The sequence below is a fragment of the Cryptomeria japonica genome, chromosome 7 (genome assembly GCF_030272615.1).
Source record: "Cryptomeria japonica chromosome 7, Sugi_1.0, whole genome shotgun sequence".
Classification (NCBI taxonomy): Eukaryota; Viridiplantae; Streptophyta; class Pinopsida; order Cupressales; family Cupressaceae; genus Cryptomeria; species Cryptomeria japonica.
The window spans coordinates 133,286,889-133,297,148 of record NC_081411.1 but is presented as its reverse complement, the minus strand read 5'-3'; the positions used below and the strand labels follow the sequence as shown (position 1 = coordinate 133,297,148).

At 36.9% G+C, this 10,260-nt stretch overlaps 1 protein-coding gene across 1 annotated transcript; it reads right to left on the bottom strand.

Moving 5' to 3' along the window:
- Positions 1-228: 228 nt before the first annotated feature.
- On the bottom strand, positions 229-3,434 carry LOC131856518 (disease resistance protein Roq1-like). Its single transcript, XM_059208338.1, has 4 exons — positions 2,938-3,434; positions 1,491-2,622; positions 1,132-1,392; positions 229-1,026 (listed from the first exon to the last, which is right to left on the bottom strand). Exons 1-4 carry the CDS (start codon positions 3,432-3,434, stop codon positions 229-231), a joined length of 2,688 nt encoding a protein of 895 aa, XP_059064321.1.
- Positions 3,435-10,260: the final 6,826 nt, after the last annotated feature.

The following is a 10,260-nucleotide window of genomic DNA, read 5'->3' as shown; positions in this document are numbered from 1 at the left end:
TCAATGTCTCTAACGAAGGAGACCATGCACATCATGCATTATTTGATGGGAATAACAGTGTCCCAAATCGAATGCTAATTAAAACTGAAATAAAAGCAAACTTCAGATGCAAACTAAAAATAGGTTAACTAAAATCTACGCATGTGGATGACATGCTTTATTCTCTATGATATAACTAAATTAATCCATACGATGACTGAATTTAAAAAAGCTAACTGAAGTTAATTTTCATGCCAACGGTTGCACTCTAGAAGTAGAAGGTGCGTCCATCAATGGCATGTCAGAACTGAGATATGAAGCATCAGTTGTCCTCACTTGGAAGCTATGATGCTCTGAATATATCTTAGCACCTGTCATTTTTATGTCATGTAGAAGCAAGCGTCCAATGGAATTGGGATAAGATTGGATCCGCTCGCATTTGAAAAATTGAATCTCCTTCAACGAGGGAAGATTCTCGAGGATAGAAAAGGGTATCATGCTCAACGAAGAACTCCCTACTTGCAATTCCTGCAAGCTTGTCAGTTGGGCGATATTCTCAGGGAATACTTCTAATTTGGTACCAAGCAAATTGAGCTTCACCAACGACCCTTGTAGGGTTGTCTGAGTAGGCAACCGGCGTAAGTTCTTACAGTTTTCGAAGTTGAGCTCCTCAATGGTCTTAATTTCCCCAAATATATCTTCTTGAATTATCAGGTTCCTGCAATTTCTCACGTCAAGAGTTTTCAGTTGTATCAACAGACCGAAGGACGCCGGTAGTGAAGATAAATGTTGGGAACCAGAAAGGTCTAAATGTTGCAAATTTGTCAATTGCCCAAAACAATCGGGCAAGGATGTCAGGCCTTCACATTTCCTTAGTTTCAAATATACCAAACTCTTTAGTTGGCAGAACTGTTTTGGCAATTTTTTGAGACTAAGATTCTTATCCAATGTTATCTTCTCCAAACACTCAAGCGATTCTATCCCTGGTGGCATTGCTGCAAATTGCCTGCATTTTACAACATTGAGCTCTCTTAACTGTGCGGGAAACTGCAGTTTGAAGAACATACTATATTAGTGTTGCTCTGTAACGCGAATCAAATCTCAAACAATTAGCATGGATCAATGGCAATGAAAAAAGCTTTTAGGAGGTACCTCGAAAGTAGGACTAGGATCCCACAGCCTTTTGAGTTTCCCTTCCACCAATTCCAACACTCGTAAGTTCTTCATCTCAACAAAAGGAATGCTCTTTCTGGGGCAATTTTTCCACCGAAACCATATCAGATCTGTTAATTGCTCGCTCATTTTAGCATTAGAAAGATCACCATCTACATCAAGCAGTTCTATTTTCAGTTTTCCTCTTTCATAGCGCCCAGGATAGGTAGGCTTCGTCATTACCCTGCATTTTGTATGTTCCTGTATGCAGGAAATATGATTAACGCTTGAAAGCTAAAGCGAATAAAACCCATTTTTCCCTAACTTTTCAAATGCAAAAATCTTGAATTGGGTATTACCGGTAACACTAGTAGATTTCCAAAGAAGTTTGCAGCTTCGTTTGAACGCCACAGGCGATTAGGAAGATGGGGGGACTCGTAGAGCTGCTGCTCTGCCATATGTTTTCCCAAATTACAAAGAGATTCATGCATCTTTACCCGATCCTTTTCATCGGTTTCAATAAGTGACAGGTACTCCAGCTTTTGAAGGGCACGTACAAATCTCCATCCTGATCCAGCACAAATGCGTATGAGACGATTCCTTTCTATTCCGACGAAAAAGCAAGCAATATCTAGAAATATCTGCTTCTCCTCGTCTCCAAGGCCGCCGTAGCAGGCATGGACAATCTCAGGTACTTGAGAGATCATCTCTAGCTGGCTTTTCCAATATTCTTTGTTGTTCCTTCCATACAAATGGAGATGCTCCCCCATAGCCTTGAGAAATAAGGGGAAACCGCTACATTTTTCCAAAGCTATATCCACCAAAGCCTCAAATCCAGACATTATTTCAGATCTGGGAAAGGCGTGTGCAGAGAAGAGCATTCTAGCATCGTCCCTACTCAGGGGTTGCATTTTATACTGTAGTGTGATTCTTGAAAGATTGAGGATGGCCTTGTCACGGGATGTGACTCTAACGCAGCTTTCCGCGCCCAAGACATTATCTTTGAGGAGAAGAGCATCTAACTGCTCTAGATGATCAACGTCATCGATTACAATCAGAAATTTCAGTGATCTTTTGCGACTGAGGTAATGTACACGATCTGCAAGAATCTCTTTACCAAGACTTACATTGTTAATTTCAACTGATGAGTCATTCGTGAGGTCCTTCAAGAGCTGCCTCTGCAGGCTTGCCAGTCCATTTCGTTTAGACGCTTTGCTCACGCCAAAGATAAAACTGGATCTGTTGAATGAATATCGCTGGCCATAATATAAATTTTCCGCTAAAGTTGTTTTCCCGGAACCCGCAACTCCAACAATTCCCACAATCTTAACATATTTCTCATTCTGTTTGCTGCATTCGGACAGGAAGGCTTTGAAATTCTTGACTGCATCTTTTAGGCCTAGGAGACCGCTATCAGGAAACTCCACGCTTGCCATCCTAACATACTCCATAACTTGACCGATAATAGCTTCCACGAGCTTTCCTTGGTCCCTAAATATTTCCATTTATAGCAGCATAAAACGGATGAGTGAGAATTTTTCTAATAATCTTACTGTTTAAAGGACATTTTAGCATGAAAAAATTACAACTTCAAAGTTTCTTTTATTTATTTTTATTTCTTCATCTTAAGGATTAAGGCACTAGGTGATTCTATAATTCCAAAGTAGAGAACAATTGAATGATATAAATGCAGATGAAGATTGTCTTGAATAAACACAAGAACCTAAACATGGTATAAAAATGGCAACAAGTGGAGTGTAAAAGATTGGTTAAAATCATACACAATAAATGCATATAATATCTTACCGACCAAACTTTTCTGAATTCAGTTCCAACCCTGAAATATTGGATGCTTGTTTAAGGGCTTGTCTCCATTGAGAGATTAGTGAGTGATCTTTGATCTGAAACTCGCTCAATGCTTGTGCATAGATTCCTTTATCATCTCTCTGCTGACTAAGATCTTTAGGTCTAACGCCATAAAATACGGGAATAATTTTACGACCAGTTTCGAGCATTAGACGGAGTTCTTCTAAGCACCAGTACGATTCGGCATATCTGGGAGAGAAAATGGCAATGTAGACTGAAGAAGTTCGAATTGCTTCTATTATCGTTGGCGATAAAATCTGTCCTGCCCGAAACTCAGTATTATCAAAAAACACATTCAACCCCTTGTCACTGAGGCAAAAATCTATGGTGCTGGCAAGAGTATACTTCACGTCCGGCCCACGATGATTGATAAAAACGTGGTAAGGTCTAGTGGATGCTTCAAGGCTGCTGTTCTGAGAAGTGGAAGCCTCTTCCATAGGAACCTATGGTCTGAGCCAACTAAGCCCTAGGAAAATGACGCAACGATGAGCAGGGACTTTTCAATTGAACATATAACCAATTTACGGAACAGTAACTCTCTTTGCCTCTATTTCCACGAGTTCTCTTTAAATTATTTCTTGAGGATGTCTCCGCCGGCAACGAGGATCCGGCCAAGGAGAAAAAAACAAAAACAAAAACGATAAAAATCTTTGGCCAATGGAAAAAAGCGAGCAAAACGATACTCGCTTTGTAAGAACGCTATTTTTCTTTTTTGAATAGATTGACAGCAGAGCAGATCATTATTGGATACAGCAAGATTAAAGATTGATTCCGGCTGTTTCAGGAGTGCATTAATTGACCAATATCAAATGAGATTAACAGCAAAGCGGGTACATTGCCAGAAAATTTATATTTAAGAACATAATTTTTGTTATATAGAGAATAAATGGCAGGACGAATAATGTAGGGGACTATCTGTCGACAAACTCAAAGCATAAGTAAACCATAAATCCAACAAGTGAGGGATCCGCCGCCCTATTTTGCAAAACCACCAGATGTAATCAGTAATCCACTTGAAGCTTCTTTTACGAAATGTTTTTGGAAGATATATATTTTAATTAAATTTGTATTTATTATTTAAAGGCAATGTGTGTTAAGCTCTGTTGCCAAAAACGGGACGGCACCCTGCCATTTCCCGTTTCAACGGAGGAAACCGGTTTCAACGCCGGAGAAACGGGTTTCTTGGTGGTGCCAGCATATGAAATTTTTTTGAACTTTTTTTATGTAGATTTTTGAACTTTCTGTTGTAATATTCACTATACGTTTCTGCACAGCACATATTTTTTAACTTTCTAATATTCACAGGAGTGGGGATTTTTTGTTTTTTCTAATTCAGGTTAGAAAGTAATTTCCAGATTTACTATTTTTTTTAAAACAACCAAAAATACTTGTTCAATTTCAAACTTTTGATGATGTAATTTGATATTTTAATTATGTAATTGCAAACATTATGATATATGTATTTTTGTTTTCTAACTAAAATTCATTTTAAATTATGGAGAAGTAATCTATAATATTCTTGATCTTTATTTTGATTATATTTTGTATTTTACTTATATCTATATATATATGTGTGTGTGTGTGTGTGTGTGTGTTTCTTATATGCAACCTTAAAATATTGTGTTTCTTGTCGCATTGGCGTTTCCCTTTCATATAGGTGTTAAGTGGCTATTAATTCTTGGAAACAGGGGAGCAAATATAAAAAACAACCACCCCATAAAACATCAAATATCATGAATATCTGTTTCAGATTATATAATCCAAATAAACTATTACAAGATTATATTTGAGCTTCATCTCATTCCACATAAGCACCATAGCCTGATTTACAAAATGGAGTGAAATTGTGATACTCATTTCAAACAACACTTTTCAGCTCTGAAGAGCTAGACTCCCAAGAGAGTTACTATCCCTTGCATTTCAATCCATTTATAATCATAGTGAGGTAATAAACACTGATATCTTGTTCTATAAGGTAGTTGTAAAGATATGACAACAATAAATAGCAGACAAATATCGAGAGTATAGGCTGAGAAGCTTTTGTTTTAAAGGATGAATTTGACGATTGTCAAATGTTTAGTGGAAAAATTAATGTCTACTAACACCCTACTTAATTTCGACCACATATGCTTCAACATTTATCATTTCCAACATTGTCTTTGAAGATTCTCTTTCACAAATTCTTTTGCCAACTGATCTTTAATCTTCAATCTGTCAAGATCAAAAATATGTGAGAACAACAAAAAATTTCTCCTTTTATTGAAAATTTAACATTGCATCACTTACTTCTATGACTTCTTGCCTCACAGCTTTGACAACTCTAACAACTCTTCAAAATGATCTTTTGACAGCTTCCTATTACAACAACTGACCTTTCTTTAACATGATGGCTGCAAGCACCAATCTCAATTCTCGCAATCTTTTTTCTAATAGTTGCGGCTATATCAAACTTTGATAACTTCTTTAACAAATGGTAGAGATCCTCTTGATCTTCCCTAAAATAATCTTCAACCAATAGCTGACTAGCAATATTTCAGCAGCATCTATTTCGTCTGTGCAATGATCTCCAAGCTTTATGGCTTTATAATTTTTTCACAATCTGCTGTCTATATCGGCTTTTTCTCTACAACTTTCTTTGTTTCTCTCAAACATTGGCACCACAGGTTCTCATTGCAAGGAGTGACTTCTTATGATCTTCCTTTCTTTTCATTTGGCGACCAAAATGATAGCAACTGGAAACTTTTGAAATGCTACGATTTCCTTTATATTTGACTATGTTTTGAATAGTTTTCAGCAACGGTTTGTGCTATGGGTTGTGGCAATTTTTTTATTAAGCTCTTTTCCTTAAGTGATGATAGTAATTCTTGATGCCTACTGTATTTTCCTTGTCAACCCATGATCCTTCCAATCATTAGTAGCGTCCTCTACCATCAATTCCTCCTTTGCTAAGACATGCCCTTTTCTATGAACACTTCACCAATTTCTTTTGGCTCTCCAAGATCTATAGAAGCATCAACCATTAGCTCTGATACAAATTCTTGGATATAGAGAAACAAACATATAAACAACAATCAAATAAAACATCATGAATGTTTTGTTTTAGATTTTATAATCAAAATACACTGTTACAGGTTTATATCTGAGCTTCAACTTGTTCCACATTAACACCATAGACTAATTCATCAAACAACATACTCAGATTGTGTTACTCACTTGAAACAACACTTTTAAGCTCTACAGAGCTGGACTCCCAAAGGGGTAACTATCCCTTTCATCACATTTCATTTATAGTCATAGTGAGCCAATAAACATTGGTGTCTTGTTCTAGACGGCAGTTCTGAATATAAGGCGACAAGAAATAACAGCGAAATATCTAGAGTGTTGATTGGGAAGCTTCTAGTTTAAAGGATGACGATTGTCAGCTATTTTTGTGAAATGCCTACTAATAAAGAGTCAATAAGTTTGATTTCAAAATAGCCTAAAGGAGTTGATCCATCACTAGGAGGCCATGAAAAGCCCAACAGAAAAAAGAGGAAGCTTCCTAAAAAGGGATTTAGTAAAGTGTTTCTAGCTAAATTGAAAAAATTGATCAAGAAAAGGAAAAGACCCAAGAAAACTAAAGTTGAAATTCCAAAAGTTAGGAATCAATCCTCCGCTTAAGTTCTTTCAGATCTTCTTTGTGAAAGAAAAACATCTAAGTGAGGATATCCTTCAAGAATTGAAGGGATCTAAGGCGGACAAAGATCCTATGGAGGAGGCCCATTCTATCCAAATAGAGAACTTGCACTTGCGAGGGTTGGTGTAGAATCTACAAAACACATCTCCACCACCCCCTCCCCCCAATTTTCCTCTCATTTCATCTTCTGGTTGTGCTTCTCCCATCCTTAGGCACCTTAATTTATCACTTGAGCCTCCTATTATCTTGGAATAATCCCTCAATCATTCGTTTGTTTCTCTAGATCATGCAATAGCTTCAAACTTTGAGTCCATGCTTAACAAATATACGGAAGATGAAGAAGACTCAGAGAATGTTATGGAAACTCCCCTTGCTACTTTATTCTCCTAGTTGAAGGAAAAACTAAAATTGGGTATCAAGCAACTTTATGACTCCAATCCAAAACCTGACTTTGGTATTTCATCTCCCAAGAGAGGCCGAAAATAACTCAATGAACATAGATCTTTGGAGGGAGAAGCTGATGGTCAAATTAAAATTACAGATATCTTGAAAGTAAGGAAGGGAAGCACCCTTCCTAAACAAAAATGAAAATCTTATTTTGGAACGTCAAGGGCATCAATGCCTCTAACAAGCAACGCTTAATCAAAAGGAGACTTCTTTTGATTAATGTAAATATTATTATGCTACAGGAAACCAAGATTGATTCTCAACAAGCAGTTACGTTTGCCAATCATTTCAAATACCACAACTTGAAATCAGTTCAAGAAAAAGGTGTCTAGTGGTCTCCTCATATTATGGAAGCCAATAGTGCTAAAATTTGAAAGGCTTGCCTTAGACAAACATTGTCTACTGGTAACAACTAACATCCTCACTTTCAACTTTTCCTTCCTCTTGATCAATATCTATGGTCCAGTGTCTTCTAATCTGAAATGAGCTTTGTGGTTGGACTTGGATGTCATCATTGCTCAATTCCAAAAAGAAAATATATTTATTGGAGGGGACTTTAGTGCCATCAGAAGTCTGGTAGACAAGAGAGGAGGTATTCTTAGACTTGGAAGATCTCAACAAGATTTCAATGACTAGATTGATCAAAATGGGCTGCTTGAGGTGGAATCTAGAGTAAGTAACTTTACTTGGAACAATAGAAGACTAGGGTTTAGTAATATTGTGGAGAATATTGACAGATTCTTCTAGCTGGGTGACTTCTCCACTTTTCCTTTCTCTCTTGACTATGAAGTCCTCCCATGCTCATATTCAAACCATTACCCATTGCAATTAAATTTTTCAAGATTCTTTCTCCTTGGCTAAACCTTCTTTCAGATTTGAGAATATGTGGATGAAGGATCCTAACTTTTAATTTCTCATTGAGATTTGGTGGAAAGAAGATAATTTTGAGGGGACCAAATTATATTGTTTTGTATCCAAGATGAAATACATTAAGAGTAAGCTTCTTTAATGGAATGTTGAATATTTCAAACACAACTTTGCATCTAAAAGGCACATAGAATCCCAACTAGAGGAGATGAATGAAAAAAATCATCCAACATGGTTTAACCAATCAAAATTTCTTACAGAGAAAGAGTTGTTAGCTGACTTTGAAGATATATTATCCAAAGAGGAGTGCTTTTGGAAACAAAAGTCAAGGGAAAATTGGCTACAAGATGGGGATAAGAATACACAATTCTTTCATAATGTCACCAAGCATAGAAGGTCCATCAACAGGATTGACAAGATTCAGATTTTAGGTAACCAGATTATAGAGGATCCCTAGCTCATTCGGTCAAAATTTTCTCAGCTTTACTCCAATCTTCTTAATAATGAGGAAGGCTCCAACGTCAAGGATCAAAATAAATTTCCTTTTTCCATCCCTAAAGTCATCACAAGTGATCAAAATCAGAGGCTCAATGAAATTTTTATTCTGGAAGAGGTTTCATTGGCTTTAAGTTAGCTTCCACCTAACAAATCCCCAAGCCCGAATGGCTTTCCTACTAGTTTTTTAGAGAAATGCTGGCATATATTGGGGGCAAAACTAGTAGAGGCTCTTGAATCAGCCAGGAGATCAGGTCATATCCTAAAGGAAATCAATAATACTTTAGTTACTCTCATACCTAAAAAAGAGAAATGGGTTAGGTTGGTAGACTTTAGACCAATTTTCCTTTGTAATACAAACTATTAAATTCTTTCCAAAGTGCTTACTAATAAGCTCCAACCCCTTATGGCAACATAATCTCTAAAGAGAAGATAAGGTTCGTGCCAAGCAGATCAATCCTAGATGGGGTCATCGTTGGTCAAGAGGCAATCCATACACATCAAAATACCAACAAACCAGGGATGATAATTAAGCTGGATATTACTAAGGCATATGATAATATGGACTGGAGATTTCTCTACAAAAATATGCAAGCATTTGGCTTTAATAAGCGGTGGATAAACTAGATTTTTTTATGTATTTCTACACTGAGGTTCTCTATCGTCATAAATGGAAATTCAAAAGGATAATTTTTATCCTCCAAAGACATCAGACAAAGGGACTCCCTATCCCCATTTTTATTCATAATTATGGTAGAAGCCTTGGACGGGACTGTAAAAAATATGCATGGGAAAGGTGTAATTAAAGGCATCAAAATTTCTAGAAATTCCTCAGCAATGCACCAACAACTTGTTGATGATAATGTTTTGTTGGGGGAATCCAATTCAAGAGAAGCCGCTCATTTACAAAGAATTTTAATCTCCTATGGTAAGGCCTTGGTCCAAGTAGTCAATACAGAGAAGTTGAAAATATTATTTTTCTCCACTTCTCCCGGAACAAAATTCAAATTATGAACATTCTTAGCTTCAAGAAGGGGAATCTTCCTTGTGCTTATCTTGGAATTCCAATCAACAAAGGTCTATGAAATTGTAAGCTCTGGAATCCTTTGAAGACTAAATTGGAGCAGAGTTCTAACTCTTGCAAAGGAAAACGGTTGTCATGGGTGTAAACAATGAATTCCTCACATACATAGTCTCTCAGAATGAATTTGCCTCATATTAAATTTCCATGTCCATTACATTACCTTCTTATCATATCAAAATGATTTTAATCAATCTGCCCTATATACCATATACAAATTTATGCTTGGTGTTGGCTTACAAGGATATATACAATATCAGATTACATGTCAGCCATACAACATAAATGATTAAACATTAAGACAAGTTACCGATGCTGGATCCAAGACAAGTCAACCTCCAATACCAATAACCTTAATTATACCATGTCAGCCTACATTTCTGATGACCAAAGAGATCTTCTATCCTGCCGGGGTCGGGGTTGGGGTCGGGGCTGGCGCTGGTGCCAGTGTCGGGTCTATGAAGTTCCCGTCGGTACACTATATGAAGTGGGAACCTAAAATCATGTTGCCATCAATGACAACATAGTGAAACCAACTAATAGAGTGTCAATTTCCAACAATCTCCTCCTTTGGTATTGTTGGAAACACTCATGTGAAAAACGGTCATGGTTTCATCTGTCGGTTTCATCTTACCCTGCTCCCCTTGAGCTGAATATGCAAAATACTCCAAACTATTTGTAACTTCCCCTAATGTAT